The 17,532-nt window shown below is 46.8% G+C and overlaps 1 protein-coding gene across 4 annotated transcripts in view; it reads right to left on the reverse strand.

Moving 5' to 3' along the window:
* Window positions 1-3,394: 3,394 nt before the first annotated feature.
* The window catches only part of LOC132207862 (uncharacterized), a 226,958-nt gene continuing 212,820 nt past the window's right edge, over window positions 3,395-17,532 (reverse strand). For all 4 annotated transcript variants that reach the window (XM_059643696.1, XM_059643698.1, XM_059643697.1 and 1 more), the window contains 2 exons: window positions 13,657-13,925; window positions 3,395-9,551 (listed from right to left, as the gene is read on the reverse strand). In XM_059643696.1, coding sequence (XP_059499679.1) covers window positions 4,799-6,016 — 1,218 coding nt within the window. In that variant the 5' untranslated portion in view covers window positions 6,017-9,551; window positions 13,657-13,925 and the 3' untranslated portion in view covers window positions 3,395-4,798. The remainder of the gene's footprint in view (window positions 9,552-13,656; window positions 13,926-17,532) is intronic.

The raw sequence follows: 17,532 nt of genomic DNA on the forward strand, positions 1-17,532 counted from the left end.
GGCCCAAGGACAGAGCCCTGTGGAACTCCACTCACCACTGACTTCCAGGCAGAATATTTTCCTTCCACTACCACTTGCTGTCTTCTGTTGGCCAGCCAATTCTGTATCCAAGCAGCTAAGTTTCCCTGTATCCCATTCCTCCTGACCTTCTGAATGAGCCTACCATGGGGAACCTTATCAAATGCCTTACTGAAGTCCACATACACCACATCCACAGCTCGACCCTCATCAACCTTTCTAGTCACATCCTCAAAAAACTCGATAAGGTTTGTATGGCATGACCTACCCCTCACCTCCCAAGGCTTTCTGCACGCCCCAGGCTCTCTGAACTGTGTGCCCAGCACTTTTGGGTAATCTGCCCTGACGGCGAAGGGAATGAAGGATCATTCAGGCCAGATCCCAAAGAACATGGCCTCACTCTTGTCTCGATTGACCGTGGCTCCCGAGGCCAGTTTGAAAGGGTCACAGCTGCTCATGAACCTGCGCACTGACACTGGGGCTGAGCAGAGATTGGTGACATCGTTATCTTACAGGGACGCTTTGACCTGCAGGCCCGCTCTACCTGGAATAATCACACCTCTCAGGCTCACATCCTTACTGATGGACTCAGCAAAGGGCTCGATAGAGTGGGCAGCCCTGCCAGACCCTGGATCTGATGGGTAAGCTCTGTGATTCCCATACGCAGATTGAGACTGCGCGAATGATGTCGGTGTAGATCTGTCGGGCCCAATTGCAGATTCTCTCCCCAAAGCCCATTTTATAAAGCACATCCCACATGTTGGTATGCAATATCCTGCCAAAGGCCTTCTCTTGGTCCAGGCTGATGAGGCAGGTATCCACCCCTCTGTTCTGCCTGCTAGTGATCGTATCCCTAGGAGAGCGAGGCTCTCAGAGATCGTCCTGTCCGCTGCAGCACAGGTTTGGTCAGGGTCAATCACCAATCGCAGAGCAGACCTGACCCAGTTACACATGACTGAGACAGGATTTTGTAGGCTACATTCGCCAATTATCTTGGTCGCTGATTTCTAACTTCCTCCCTCACTCCCTTCCACTTGTAGGTCAGGGTGATGATACCATTCCTCATGGATTTGCGCATAGTACCTGACAGAAGCATACTGTCGTACAGCTCCAGCAGCCTGAAGGATGAGCAGAGCTCGATACGTTTGTCTCAATCTGACATCCTGACAACACCAAGCTCCAGCAGGCCCTGGCCACTCAACCCCCAAAGAGCTGAATACAACTCAGCTGGAAAGGCATCACCTCCCACAGTTTTATTCTTTTCTAAGGACTCGAAGGCCTTCCCCAGCTCATCCAGAGATAATGGTCAGTCCAGGCTCCCCTGCTTGGTGTTGTCAAAGACCCCCAGGATCGAGGACAGGAATGACTGGGAGTCACGGCACTGTCTGTGGGCATAGTGTCATAGGGACTGGCTTAAAAGGATTTGCTGAGCTTCAGGATGTCAGATTGAGACAAACTTATCGAGCTCTGTTCATCCTTCAGGCTACTGAGCACAAGGCTCTCCTTTAGCCTCTTCAAGAAGGAATGTGAACACATCTCATTCGGTCACATGCAGCTGTAAAGGACACTGATTAGGCCTCCATTGGAATACTGTTTCTAATTCCAGTCTCCCTGCTGTCGGAAAGATGTTGTGAAACCGGAAAGGATTCAGAAAAGATTTACAAGGATGGTGACTGGGTTGGAGGGTTAAAGCTAAAGGACGAGGCTGAACAGACTGGGGCTATTTTCCCTGGAGCATCAAAGGCTGAGGGATGACCTGATAGAGATTGGTAACCGCATGAGAGGCATGGATAGGGTTTATAGACATTGTCTTTTCCCTGGGGTGGGAGAGTCCATAACTGAAGGGCATAGGTTTAAAGTGACAGGGGAAAGATCTAAAAGGGATTTCAGGTACATTATTTTCATGCAGAGGGTGGTGCATGCGTGCAATGAGCTGCAAGAGAGGGGACGAGAAGCTGGTACAATTTCAACATTTAAAAGCCATCTGAATGGGAAAATGAATAGGAAGAGTTTAGAGGGATATGGGCCAAATCCTGGCAAATGGGACTACATTTATTTAGGATATCGAGTCAGCATGAACAAGTTGGACCAAACGGTCTGTTTAAGTGCTGTCTGTCTCTGACTGTTATGATCTCTTGCTGCACAGTGCAGACCCTGAACAGCAAGATTATCTTGGAGGCCTCCGAGGCAGAGAGTGGGGCTTGCTGCCTCGACACCTCCTGGGGCTCCTCGGCGACATTGACCCGATTGTCTGTAGTAAGAGTAGGTTTTGCACGGGTTTCTGGAGTTTGAACAGTTTTGCCCAACTCTCTCTCATCTTCTGAACACTTTTCAGGACAAAGAACTTCTTGATGTTCCCTTTGACTGCCTCCCACCAAGTGCAAAAAGGGTCTTCATCCTTCTCCAACCTGTGTGCTCTCTTTTGAGCTTCTTAATGATTTTTCTGGGGTCAACAGTTTCACATTCAGCTTCCATGTTCCCTTGCCAGCCCACTGGTCATCCTGTAGGTGACAGTCAGCCAGCAGGAGGCAGTAGTCAGAGAAGAACACCGGCTTGACTTCAATGGATATGATCGAGGACGTGTGGGCGCAAACAGGAAATCTGTCCAATGGGTGTATAGACACATCTGGCTATGACCAGGTGTTTCTACTCTGTGCTCAGTCTGCAGGGGTGCTGAAGATGTTATGCAGCTTGGCAACTTCAACCGTTTCCATCAGAAATCTGGACGTCGAGTCCAGTTCACTGTCATACCCTCCATATTGTTCATTCGTGCCGATGATGCAGCTGAAGTCTCTGGCCAGAGTGACTGGCCTGGACATGACCAGCAGCAGTGGAAGCAGGACGGCCAACCCCTCACTCTTTCCCAGTGGGGTCTCCATGTTAATTACTCGGGGAAGCGTTTCTATATGAGCCTGGCCTGATCTGCACATCTCCCAGAAACTATATGGTAACTGTAAACAGTCTTAAAGTGAGCCCGATTGATTCACCCTCCTATCAGTAACTTGCCAATGATTATTGCCTGTTTCACAATCAGTCTAGTCTGATCTTCTGTTCCTCTCAGTGAATCCTCTGTCCTCTTCCATTCAGCCCGTGCCTTTGAGAATACAGCCAGATTCCCCTTCAGGCTGCATTTCATTCTCCTCACTGTCTCGGTGCTGCCACATACATCACCTGTCTCTCCATTTCCGTCTGCAATAGTTCTGTGAAACCCATCCCCCTCCCCGCCCCACCTTCCAGCTGCAATGTTGGAACATCACCACATTGGGCATTGCCATTAGTGGTCCAGCTCATTCATATTTCTTCACAAAACAGAAACACAACTCATCAACAAGACTAAGTGGCAGGCAAATGAGATACATCATACATCTAAAAACAGTTTGTTCTTCAAAAGTGGAACTAACTTTAATTTGTATGCGTACAATAGAATCAGGAAGAATAATACATATATAGCATGCAACTCATTTCACTGAACACATTTGTGCAAATAAATGATATCTCTGCAGTTCAACCAATTCCAACAGCATAACATTAGAGACAGAGCATTTGGAAATGATACAGAAATTTCAGATACTAATGATTTAAAGAGGAGCACAGATCGGGGAAACTGAACATGGTGTACACACAAAAATCCATTTCGCAATTGCAATGCCTCATTCAGGCAATTACATCTCTCTCCCTCAGTCTCAAATGGTCATCTTCCCATTCGATTTTCTTCTACTCTCTGGGCCACCCCCAATTAGCAGTTCCCTTCTCTCCCCAGTTTAGCGTCATGCCTTCCTTTACACTAGTATGTAATGGTACCTTTCTAGTACATGTTTGATTTTCGATGAACACACCGCACTGGTTTGTGACCAGGTCGGCCAGTTGAACCTCTCAGAATGAGAGTTGACTGATTGCTCCATATGAACAGCCCAAATCAGGGAGCCCTGGCTGACAGATAAGAAGTGTGAGGGTCAGAGACGCTGACACCCTGGCAACTATCTCTGAATGAGGCAGTGCTAAAGTTGAAGACAGATCATTTGTAAATAAAAGTTGAATTGAAGATCGACACTGGCCTCTGTATTTCAAATACTCATTTAAATTACATTTCCAGCACTGGGTTTGAATATTATTGTTATCCTTTTGTTATCAAACATCTCTGTGTGCAGTGATCAGCAGGGTTATAACATGGAGGTGTCGGAACAGGATTGTTTAGATTCCCTACAGTGTGGAAACAGGCCCTTTGGCCCCACAAGTGCACACCAAACCTTGGAGCATCCCATCCAGACCCACGCCCCTGAACACTATGGGCAATTTAGCAAGGCCAATCCACCTAGCGTGCACATCTTTGGACTGTGGGACGAGACTGAAACACCTGGAGGAAACCCACGCAGACACAGGGACAAGGTGCAAATTCCACACAGACAGTTGCCTGAGGCTGGAATTGAACCTGGGTCCCCAGTGCTGTGAGGCTGCAGTGCTAACCGCTGAGCTACCGTGTCGCCCCATATCGTGTTGCTTTTGCACAAACTTTGATGAAGAGGAAAATGCCACTGATAATGGGAACTGCAGATGCTGGAGAATCCAAGATAACAAAGTGCGGAGCTGGATGAACACAGCAGGCCAAGCAGCATCTCAGGAGCAAAAAAGCTGACATTTCGGGCCTGGACCCTTCATCAGAGACGGGGATGGGAGAGGGAACTGGAATAAATAGGGAGAGGGGGGGATGCGGACCGAAGATGGAGAGAAAACAAGATAGGTAGAGAGGAGAGTACAGGTGAGTAGGTAGGGAGGGGATAGTTCAGTCCAGGGAAGATGGACAGGTCAAGGAGGCAGGATGAGGTGGTAGGTAGGAAATGGAGGTGTGGCTTGAGGTGGGAGGAAGGGATGGGTGAGAGGAACAACAGGTTAAGGAGGCGGAGACAGGCTGGGCTGGTTTTGGGAAGCAGTCGGGGGAAGGGAACGGCTGGGCTGGTGTCGGGGGAAGGGAATGGCTGGGCTGGTTTTGTGATGCAGTCGCGGGAGGGGAAGAACTGGGCTGGTTTTGGGATGCAGTTGGGGAGGGGGAGTTTTTGAAGCTTGTGAAGTCCACATTGATACCATTGGGTTGCAGGGTTCCAAAGCGGATTATGAGTTGCTGTTCTTGCAACCTTCGGGTGGCATTATTGTGGCACTGCAGGAGGCCCATGATGGACATGTCGTCCAAGGAATGGGAGGGGGAGTTAAAATGGTTCGCGACTGGGAGGTGCAGTTGTTTGTTGCGAACCGTTTGGAGGTGTTCTGCAAAGCGGTCCCCAAGCCTCTGCTTGGTTTCCTCAATGTTGAGCGGGTCAGGAGTGAGGGGGCAGGTCACTGTGTCGGGGCCAGGACTGCAGGGGCAAGTCACTGTGAGCGGGTCAGCACGAAGGGGGCAGGTTGCTGTGAGGGGGTCAGCACGGAGGGGGCAGGTTGCTGTGAGGGGGTCAGGACAGAGGGGGGAGGTCGCTGTGAGTGGGTCAAGACTGAGGTGGCAAGTCGCTGTGAGGGGCTGAGGACTGAGGGGGCAAGTCGCTGTGAGCGGGTAAGGATGGAGAGGGCAAGTCCTTGTGATTGGGACAGGACTGAAGGGGCGAGTCGCTGAGAGGGGGTCAGGACTGCAGGGGCAAGTCGCAATGAGCGGGTCAGGACTGCAGGGGTAATTCGCTGTGAGTGGGTCAGGTCTGCAGAGAGAAGTCGCTGTGAGCAGGTCAGGACTGCAGGGGCGAGTCACTGTGAGCGGGTCAGGACTGCAGGCGCTCGTCGGTGTGAGCGGGTCAGGACTGCAGGCGCTAGTCGGTGTGAGCGGGTCACGACTGTAGGGGCAGGTCGCTGCGAGTGGGTCAGAACGGAGGGGACAATTCGCTGTCAGCGGGTCAGGACGGATGGGGAAAGTCGCTGTGAGCGGGGCAGGACGGAGGGGGCAAGTTGCTGAGAGCGGGTCAGGACTGGAGGGGACAATTCGTTGTGAGCATTTCACTGAGGCACTGTATCCCATTTCCATCTGTCAGTGCATCCCATTTGTCTCAGTCACTGCATCCCGATTTCCCTCCGACACTGCATCCCTATTTCACTCAGTCACTGCATCCCATTTCACTCAGTCACTGCATCCCATTTCACTCAGTCACTGCATCCCATTTCACTCAGTCACTGCATCCATGCTGCATGGTATATGCTATGTATAAATGTGGCATAAAATCCTGACTTGTATGTTCATTTCCTCTTGTAATAACATGTGGCATCATTAGCATCCTTAATCACTTGCATTTAATCGGAAAGCCTGGTACAAACACCAGATAACATGACAGTCCGAACAGAACGCATTTTCCAATGCTTTAAACATATAGCCATGTGTGTCTCAGTGAATAAAAATCCTCCTCATTTTACCGCAATTAAATCTCATAATAAAGGGAGTATGTCTGAAAGTCGTCTCATCCGAAGGAAACCAGACTTGCTCCAGGAAAGCTGCGAAATATATCAAGAAAAATAGAGATGAAATGATTCTAGAAATTTCTGCAACACAAAGATCAAAGGAAACAATAGTTTGATGAACACACTGTTAAGTGTTGCACTTACACATCACATTTTGGAAAACAAACCACACTGATTTTCTACTTTATAAAAAAAAAATTGTTCCAAGTCTTCATTATGCAGCACTGCAGTGAACTGAAAAGGTGTAGAATTTTAACATGCATAGAAAGTATGTGCACAAGTCAAAGCAAACAAAAAAAAGCCACTTCTGTCCTAAAAAGACAATATTATATGACAAAAAGGCAGGTAAGTTTGAGAACACAGCATCATGCTTCCTGCAGAGATAGAGTTTTGCCTGCGTCATAGGGCCGATCAGGGATGGCAGAGGGAACTTGTGTGTGGAGCCTGAGGAGGTAGGGGAAGCCCTAAATGAGTTTTTTGCTTCTGTCTTTACGAAAGAAACCAACTTTGTAGTGAATGAAACCTTTGAAGAGCAGGTGTGCATGCTGGAATGGATAGAGATAGACGAAGCTGATGTGCTGAAAATTTTGTCAAACATTAAGATTGACAAGTCGCCAGGCCCGGATCAGATTTGTCCTCGGCTGCTTTGGGAAGCGAGAAATGCAATTGCTTCGCCACTTGCGAAGATCTTTGCATCCTCGCTCTCCACTGGAGTCGTACCTGAGGACTGGAGAGAGGCAAATGTAATTCGTCTCTTCAAGAAAGGAAATAGGGAAATCCCTGGCAATTATAGACCGGTAAGTCTCACGTCTGTCGTCTGCAAGTTGTTAGAAAGGATTCTGAGGGATAAGATTTATGACCATCTGGAAGAGCATGGCTTGATCAAATACAGTCAACACGGCTTTGTGAGGGGTAGGTCATGCCTTACAAACCTTATCGAGGTTTTGAGGATGTGACTAGAAAAGTTGATGAGGGTCGAGCTGTGGATGTGGTGTATATGGACTTCAGTAAGGCATTTGATAAGGTTCCCCATGGTAGGCTCATTCAGAAGGTCAGGAGGAATGGGATACAGGGGAACTTAGCTGCTTGGATACAGAATTGGCTGGCCAACAGAAGACAGCGAGTGGTAGTAGAAGGAAAAGATTCTGCCTGGAAGTCAGTGGTGAATGGAGTTCCACAGGGCTCTGTCCTTGGGCCTCTACTGTTTGTAATTTTTATTAATGACTTGGACGAGGGAATTGAAGGATGGGTCAGCAAGTTTGCAGACGACACAAAGGTCGGAGGTGTCGTTGACAGTGTAGAGGGCTGCTGTAGGCTGCAGCGGGACATTGACAGGATGCAGAGATGGGCTGAGAGGTGGCAGATGGAGTTCAACCTTGATAAATGCGAGGTGATGCATTTTGGAAGGTCGAATTTGAAAGCTGAGTACAGGATTAAGGATAGGATTCTTGGCAGCGTGGGGGAACAGAGGGATCTTGGTGTGCAGATACATAGATCCCTTAAAATGGCCACCCAAGTGGACAGGGTTGTTAAGAAAGCATATGGTGTTTTGGCTTTCACTAACAGGGGGATTGAGTTGAAGAGTCGTGAGATCTTGTTGCAGCTATATAAAACTTTGGTTAGACCGCACTTGGAATACTGCGTCCAGTTCTGGGCGCCCTATTATAGGAAAGATGTGGATGCTTTGGAGAGGGTTCAGAGGTGGTTTACCAGGATGCTGCCTGGACTGGAGGGCTTATCTTATGAAGAGAGGTTGACTGAGCTCGGTCTCTTTTCATTGGAGAAAAGGAGGAGGAGAGGGGACCTAATTGAGGTATACAAGATAATGAGAGGCATAGATAGAGTTGAAAGCCAGAGACTATTTCCCAGGGCAGAAATGGCTAGCACGAGGGGTCATAGTTTTAAGCTGGTTGGTGGAAAGTAGAGAGGGGATGTCAGAGGCAGGTTCTTTACGCAGAGAGTTGTGAGAGCATGGAATGCGTTGCCAGCAGCAGTTGTGGAAGCAAGGTCATTGGGGTCATTTAAGAGACTGCTGGACATGTATATGGTCACAGAAATTTGAGGGGGCATACATGAGGATCAATGGTCGGCACAACATTGTGGGCTGATGGGCCTTTTCTGTGCTGTACTGTTCTATGTTCTATGTTCTAACTGTGGGCACTGTAAATCAGCAACAAAAGCAGAAGTTGCTGGAAAAGCTCAGCAGGTCTGGCAGCATCAGTGAAGAGTGAGATCTGAGGAAGGGTCACAGGACGCGAAACATTAACTCTGACATTGTCTATGTCATAGTGAGTTATGTCTATTGCTTCAGCAAAATCCAACCAACTCTGAATGAAAATCAATGCTTAAGAAATATCCAAAACATCCGCTGTCCCCGTTGTGGCTTCCTCCACATTGGGGAAACGATGCAGAGGCTTGGGGACCACTTTTCAGAACACCTACGCTCAGTTTGCAATAAACAACTGCACCTCCCAGTCACGAACCATTTCAACTCCCCCTCCCATTCCTGAGAGGACATGTCCAATCTGGACCTCCTGCAGTGCCATAATGACGCCACCCGAAGGTTGCAGGAACAGCAACTCATATTCTGCTTGGGAACCCTGCAGCCCAATGGTATCAGTGTGGATTTCACAAGCTTCCAAATCTCCTGTCCTCCCACTGCATCCCAAAACCAGCCCAGCTCGTCCCTGCCTCCCTAACCTATTCTTCCTCTCACCCATCCCCCCTCCCACCTCATGCCGCACCCCTATTTCCCCTCATCCCGCTCCCTTGACCTGTCCGGCCTCCCCAGACTGACCTATCCCCTCCCTGCCTCCCTACCCATACTCTCCTCTCCACCTATCTTCTCCTCCATCCATCTTCCATCCGCCTCCCCCTCTCTCCCTATTTATTCCAGAACCCGCACCCCCTCCCCATTTTCTGAAGAAGGTTCTCGGCCCGAAACGTCAGCTTTTGTGCTCCTGAGATGCTGCTTGGCCTGCTGTCTTCATCCAGTTCCACACGGTGTTATCTCGCGTTCTCCAGCATCTGCAGTTCCCATTATCTCTCCAAAACAAAGGCTGCTGTCTTTCAAAACCCAATCTCAGATTTTGCAGATAGTCCTTACCCTGAAAAAATACCAAATATGTATAAACAGGAAAACTGGAGGTGAAACCATTCAAAAAATTTTCATTGGCACAACAAATGTTCCAACTGGAAAAGCAGGTTAAGCACCTGTACATAAGGAAACTTTAAACAGACACTTACAGCCAACAAATGTGAGAAATTTCCATTTCTTGCTGGATTACCAATTTTGCTGTTGGGAAAATAGGCCTCGGCTTAGCAATGTAAATTCAAACAAGATAGCCCCCTCTCAGAACTCAACACTCAGTCGTAGAGTTCTGTTTTCACAGGTTGGCGTATAATAGCATCAAGCACAATACACCAAATCTTCTTTGGTACCTTTTCCTTCCATAAAACTGCTTTTAGTAGATGCACACAGAAATCATTTCATACACGTTGAACAGTTGGTAAGTTCAAGAGGCCAGTTCCAGCACTTGGACTTGCATCTGCTTCATCATCAAAACAGAACAAAATAAAGACCCACTCTTTGTAAGTCACATTTTCCATTTTTAGTGACGAGGTGAAGTGCGAGAACTGCTCACTTGATGTTAAAATCTCCTGAATATGTACCTATATATTTCAATTCTGTGAAATATGTGGAATGAGTTCGAGAGAAGGATTAATTTTCTTGTGCTGGGAGAGAGCTGGGACAGATAAAATAGGTTGAATGGCCTCCTCCCATGCTAAAAATGTCCATAACTGTTCTTGGCCCTGTGAAATTGAAGTGGCCATCCTTTCATTATGACTGTGAGACGCAGCATGTTACGATAGATGGTACAATGAAGAAATCCTTTGTTATTAATGAATTTTTCAGCACGAGGCATTCTTCCGAAGTCAAATGTTCGATATGTACCTGTTGCACTGACTTGGTTCCAAACAGTTATAATGTGGAGGTGCTGGTGTTGGACTAGGATAGACAAAGTCAGAGCTCACATGACATCAGGTTATAATCTGACAGGTTTATTTGAAATCACACAAGCTTTGGGAGTGCAGTCCCTTCATCAGGTGCGGTCAGGGAGGTAAACACACAGGCACACAATTGATAAGCAGACAGATCAAAACATCATACAACTGGTGTGAGTGGAGTGTCAGATAATAAGTCTTCATCCAGGATGTTTGTTTGTTTGCAGATATTTTGTTGAAGAAACACACAACTTGTCGTTACAGTCAGTGTGGTATCTTATAAATTCTTGCTTTTGAAATAAAGGTTAAAACTCTAAGACAGATTCTGAACACAAGCCTCGAAACTACAAGTCAGAGTCTGACCTGAGATGCCACCTTTTGTACATTCCTGTTGCGCTGCCTGATTATCATGACAACACAGCACTGACATGGACTTTATAAACGCTTTACTTGCCTCTAACACTCTTGGTCACCTGTATAGAGTTATTATCTGACACTCCACTCACGCCAATTCTATGATCTTTTGATCTCTCTGCTTATAAGCTGTGTCTCTCTGTGGTCACCTCACGAACTGCACCTGATGAAGGGGCTGCACTCCAAAAGCTTGTGTGATTTCAAATGAACCTGTTGGACGATAAGCTGGTGTCATGTGACTTCTGACTTCAAACACTTACAGAATGTGTCTTCAATCCTACCGTGACTTGACAATAAGTCAACTTCTTAAAATTTATAAAATGAGAATGTCAAGTGAAGTATGTCTAACCTTGAGCGTTTAAAAAAGGAAATATTACAACCACAGTCCAGTCAGACAGTAAAGACAGAAGGAATGATTGAATCGACTGTGTCTGACACCACACAATTAATCCCCCTGATGGAAGAAAGGTTGGCTGCGTTCTCTTTCTTCAGGAACGTCCAGCTAATACCACCTTACTACTGCTTGTTTTATTCATCTCATGTTCCATCTAATTCCTTGCAGTCTTGGTCAAACCTTCATGTAATTTATTCAAATTTTCAAAGAAATAAATTTAACTTTATATTCCACAATTTTAACATCTCCTTTTAAGGTTTGAACAGTTCAGTTCGTACAGTGCACATCTTGTGTTATTAACTGGAGAACATGGTGGAAAAATCAAGATATATTGACAAGTAAACAAATGGCTAACTTCTGTTTCCTTGTCAGTAATGCCTTTTGAACAGAACATTAAGTTGCGCAACTATGTAGAGATAACAATTTAAAACTGGGAAGACCACTTTGTGGTCCCCACACCAATCTCTATTCACTACCTACTGATTGCATTACTCCGCCTTGGCAACAATGTAATATTACGCTTGTCTCAGCACAACCTTGGCATCTTGTTTATCCCATGATGAACGTCCGACCACACATTCATGCAATCCCTAAAGCTGTCTCTTTACATCTTTTCAATTCTGCCTACCTGTCTCTTGTCTTGGCTCATTAGCAGTGAAACCTTCATCTGGAACTACTTCACTTCTGGACCTGACAATTCCAATGCATTCCCTGTTGGAGTCCCACATTTGCCCATTGAAAACTTGACGTCGTCTAAAACTCCACTGCCCGAGTCTCACCTTGAACCAAATCCTCTTCTCTGTACTTTCTACCTGACTGATACTATTAACAGTAATTTTATTAAATTCTCATTTTTGTTTACAAATCGTTCCTTGGCTATGCCTATCGCTATTTTCGTAATCTCCACCAGTCCAACTATACTTCAGGATATCTGCACTCGTCTAATTATGTCCTCTTGCCCACTCTTGATTTTAAACGGCCCACTACTAGTTGCCAAACATTTAATTGTGTCGGCTTCAAACCCAAGAAGAGACTTCCTACACCTTCAGCGAGCAAACTCACATCCCGAACCTCAACCCGAGCAACAAATCTTCTCAAAACTCGCTAACTTCCTACACCTCTTAGCCTCTGTACGTTTTCTCTTTTAAGGCACTTTTTAAAACAATCCTGTTTCATCAAGCTCTTGACCGTCAGAACTAACAACTTAATAAGGCTCAGTTGTATTCTGGGATTGTGAATACTCCTTTCAGACGCCTTCAAAGTTTCCCTCCATTAAAGAGATTTTATAAGTGGTTCAAGTCATTGCCAAGCAGAGGGGGACGAATTGGGGAGTTACTTCAAAGAGCTATGATATGCCAAACGACCTCCTTCCACACTGGCCAACTCTGATTCTACAAAAACAAAAATGATTTTCAGACTTGGGAAGATCCCTCAAAAATGTCACATTTAACCAGCTTATGGGCAGAGTCGAGCTGCTGAGATGATAGACCAGGATTTAGGGGTACCAGGAGTGATAATATGCTGAACACAATCAAATTTTGAGGTTGTAGAATGATGTGGTCTTCATCATTTTTGACACTTGGACCATTTTCCTTCCTTTCCACAGAACAAGTCAAATAGCGGCAGCACAATGTTGCATGGCCGCTCAAGCCTGCTCCACCGTCGATGATGATTGCGGCTGGTCTTCCACATCAATTAAACTTTTGCTCATATCTCATCCTCTTCTCAAAACATCGATCTATTCACGTGTAGTATCCCTCTCGCTAACTTCATGAGAATTCATTCCAATCACTGAACTCCTAACGCTGACCCACCCCAGGTCAAAAAATTCAGCTGAGATCAGGAACTGATCTCGCCTGTATGGCTGAGCTGGCTTTTAAAAAGTTTGCCGGTGAGAGAGTCCCAGTGAGAAACATTCATTAAAAAAAATAATTGCATGGATTGCTCTCCAATCCGAAACTCTATTCAAATTCAGTTGGTTTGTGATGCAGAGTGATGCCCTGCAGAGAGGGCTCAATTGCCACACCAGTGAGCTTACCACAAAGGGTCTTCGCCTCAACCGCTCTACTTGCCTGAGGCGTGGTGATCTTCAGGTTAAATCATAACCAGTTGTCTCTCTCTAAGGAGTCGCCAAATGGCGTGCTAAGACTTTACCTTTAACCCTGATAACATGGCAACAAGCAGATAACTCAGCTGATGTCACTGACTAATAGAATCCTCAATTATACTGATATTCATGTTGTGATATCATCAGAAGGCATGCTCAACTAACTTTTAATTTGCAAATTCAGTTAACAACCATTCAATCAATATTACTGAATACTCATATTACTGATCGTCTCGATACAACATTCTGGTTACATCTGTTCATAAGTGAAGTGTAATGTAATTGCACTTACTGTGGTTTTATCAATGTGATCCTGCAATGAGTCAATAAGCAGGTCACCCACAGGTTGCCAATCAGTGTGGACCCCCTCAGCTGTTATCACATGAGCCTCAAGATCATCCAGCGCTTTCTGCAGTTCTTGAAGTTTCTCCAACGCCTTTTCCACCTGTTTCTGCCAGTTGCTCGCACGGGTTTTCAATTGCTCCCAATTTTCCTTCACTTCTGTTGACTGTTTGCGGACAGCTTTGGCAATTCTCTGGGCTCTCTCTTCCGGGGTAGGTTCTGGAAATATGAAGTGCAAATAGAACATAGAACATAGAACATAGAACAGTACAGCACAGAACAGGCCCTTCAGCCCACAATGTTGTGCCGACCATTGATCCTCATGGATGCACCCTCAAATTTCTGTGACCATATGCATGTCCAGCAGTCTCTTAAATGACCCCAATGACCTTGCTTCCACAACTGCTGCTGGCAACGCATTCCATGCTCTCACAACTCTCTGCGTAAAGAACCTGCCTCTGACATCCCCTCTATACTTTCCACCAACCAGCTTAAAACTATGACCCCTCATGCTAGCCATTTCTGCCCTGGGAAATAGTCTCTGGCTATCAACTCTATCCATGCCTCTCATTATCTTGTATACCTCAATTAGGTCACCTCTCCTCCTCCTTTTCTCCAATGAAAAGAGACCGAGCTCAGTCAACCTCTCTTCATAAGATAAGCCCTCCAGTCCAGGCAGCATCCTGGTAAACCTCCTCTGAACCCTCTCCAAAGCATCCACATCTTTCCTATAATAGGGCGCCCAGAACTGGACGCAGTATTCCAAGTGCGGTCTAACCAAAGTTTTATAGAGCTGCAACAAGATCTCACGACTCTTAAACTCAATCCCCCTGTTAATGAAAGCCAAAACACCATATGCTTTCTTAACAACCCTGTCCACTTGGGTGGCCATTTTAAGGGATCTATGTATCTGCACACCAAGATCCCTCTGTTCCTCCACGCTGCCAAGAATCCTATCCTTAATCCTGTACTCAGCTTTCAAATTCGACCTTCCAAAATGCATCACCTCGCATTTATCCAGGTTGAACTCCATCTGCCACCTCTCAGCCCATCTCTGCATCCTGTCAATGTCCCGCTGCAGCCTACAACAGCCCTCTACACTGTCAACGACACCTCCGACCTTTGTGTCGTCTGCAAATAATTTATCAACTGTTCATGATTTTGATCGATAGATTTTCTTTCTAAACCCCTTTCCTTTAAAAGGTCTCTCTGGACTTTCTCCTGAAATTGGGATATATAAGACTGAAGCACATCAATGATAAATTCTGTAATTAGCTAGCAGGTCGTGGAGCCATGAACAGAGAATCACAGAGAACCAATACAAAGCCAAATAAAATTCCGCAGATATTTGAAATTTGTCACTACCAAGGAAGCTTGAAAAAAGGAAAAGGATTAGTGACTAAATGGGTACAATTCTCAACAAAAGATTTGAAAAATCCTTTCAGTGTATCTTTCGTAGCTATGAGACAAACATCCAACACAAACCAACTTTCATCTTTCAGGACTGGCAAGTTAGAATGATAAACCCAAAGTCTACCCTGCATAGTTCGCTCTCGAACTCACTTATTGAGGTTGTTAAGAGATGTAGAGATAACAAAGTGTGCAGCTGGATGAACACAGCAGGCCAAGCAGCATCTGAGGAGCACAAAAGCTGACATGTTGGGCCGAGACCTTTCATCAGAAAAGGGGGAGGGGGAGAGAGTTCTGAAATAAATAGTGAGAGAGGGGGAGGCGGATCAAAGATGGATAGAGGAGAAGATAGGTGGAGAGGAGACAGACAAGTTAAAGAGGTGGGGATGGAGCCAGCAGAGGTGAATGTAGGTGGGGAGGTAGGGAGGGGAGAGGTCAGTCCGGGGAGGACGAACAGGTCTCCGGGGCGGGAAGAGGTTAGGAGGCAGGTAATGGGGGTGGGGTTTGAGGTGGCAGGATGGGATAGGTGGGCTGGTTTTGGGATGCGGGAAGGGGAGGGGTGATTTTGAAGCTTGTGAAGTCCACATTGATACCATGGAGTGCAGGGTTCCCAAGCGCAATATGAGGTGCTGCTCCTGCAACCTTCAGGTGGCATCGTTGTGGCACTGCAGGAGGCCCAGGATGGACATGTTACCTGAGGATTGGTAGGGAGAGTCGAAACAGTTCACGACTGGGAGGTGCAGTTCTTTAGTGCAAACTGAGCACAGGCGAAGCGGTCCCCAAACCTGTTTGGTTTCCCCGATGTAGAGGGGGCCACAATGGCAACAGTGGATACAGTCTCCCACATTAGCAGATGTGCAGGTAAACATCTGTTTGCTGAGGAAATTCTTCCTGGGGCCTGGGATGGGGGGGAGGTATCGGGACCAGTGAATTTTAAACGTTTTGATGACAACATTTATGGATATGCAGGGAAAAGTGCTGGGTGTCGGGAGTGCTAGAGGGGAGTGTGGAGCGGATAAGGGGGTCACCTAAGGGTGGTGGGAAAAACGTCTTTGGTGGTGGGGTCGGATTGCGGATGGCAGAAGGGTCGGAGGACGACGCATTGAATCCAGATGTTGGTGGGGTGGTACGTGAGGGCAACGAGGACACTGTTTTGGTAGTTATTATGGGGTGCGGGTGAGAGGGATGAGTTGTGGGAAACGCGGGTGACACGGTCGAGGGTGTTTTTGACCACTGAGGAGGGGTAAGTTCCGGTCCTTGAACAACCCTCAACAGTTTCTCTTTCAATTCCTCCCACTTCCTACAGACAAAGAGGGTGGCCAGGGTAGCCAAATGGGCCCAAGCTATGCCTGCCTCTTTGTAGGTTACATGGAACGCTCCCTCTTCCGTACCTACACTGGCCCTCAACCCCACCTCTTCCTCCGTTACATTGATGACTGTATCGGCACCGCCTCGTGTTCCCACAAGGGGCTCGAACAGTTCATCCACTTCACCAACACCTTCCTCCCGAACTTGAAGTTAACCTGGACAATCTCTGATACCTCTCTCTCCTACCTGGACCACTCTATTTCCAACCACTGAGAAACAAATATCTATTTCAACTCCACCAATTCCCACAGCTACCAAGATTACACCTCCTCCCACCATATTCCTGCAACAATTCATCCCCTATTCCCCATTCCTTTGCCTCTGCATCTGCACTCACAGGATGAGGTATTCTATTCCCGTATATCTCAGATGTCCTCATTTTTCAAGGACCACAACTTGCCCCGCTCTGTGGTTGATAACGCCCTCGACCGTGTCTCCAGCATTTCCTGCAACAAATCCCTCTCACCCCACCCCGCAACAACAACCAAAACAAAGTCTCCCTCGTCCTAACGTACCACCCCACCAACCTCCGGATACAACGCAGCATCCTTCGAAACTTTCAGATTCTCTGGGAGGCTACGGAGGTGGTGACGGAGCCTTTGGCCTTGATCTTTGAATCCTCATTGTCTACAGGTTTAGTACCAGAAGGCTGGAGGGTTGCAAATGTTGTGCCCTTGTTCAAAGAGGGCAGTAGAGATGACCCAGGTAATTATAAACCCAGTGAGCCTTCCGTCTGTTGCAGGAAAAGTTTTGGAAAGGATTATAAGAGATAGGATTTATAGTCATCGAGCAAGCACCAATTTGATGGGAGATAGTCGACATGGATTTGTCAAGGGCAGGTCGTGTCTCACAAGCCTCATTGAGTAATTTTGGAAGGTGAGCAAGCACGTGGATGAGGGTCGGGCAGTTGACGTGGTGGACATGGACTTCAGTAAAGCCTTCGATAAGGTTCCACATGGTAGGCTATTGGAGAAAACATGGAGACATGGGATTGAGGGAGATTTAGCAGGTTGGATTAGAAACTGGCTTTGGCTAAGGCGGCAACCAT

The sequence above is a fragment of the Stegostoma tigrinum genome, unplaced genomic scaffold (assembly GCF_030684315.1).
Source record: "Stegostoma tigrinum isolate sSteTig4 unplaced genomic scaffold, sSteTig4.hap1 scaffold_181, whole genome shotgun sequence".
NCBI lineage: Eukaryota > Metazoa > Chordata > Chondrichthyes > Orectolobiformes > Stegostomatidae > Stegostoma > Stegostoma tigrinum.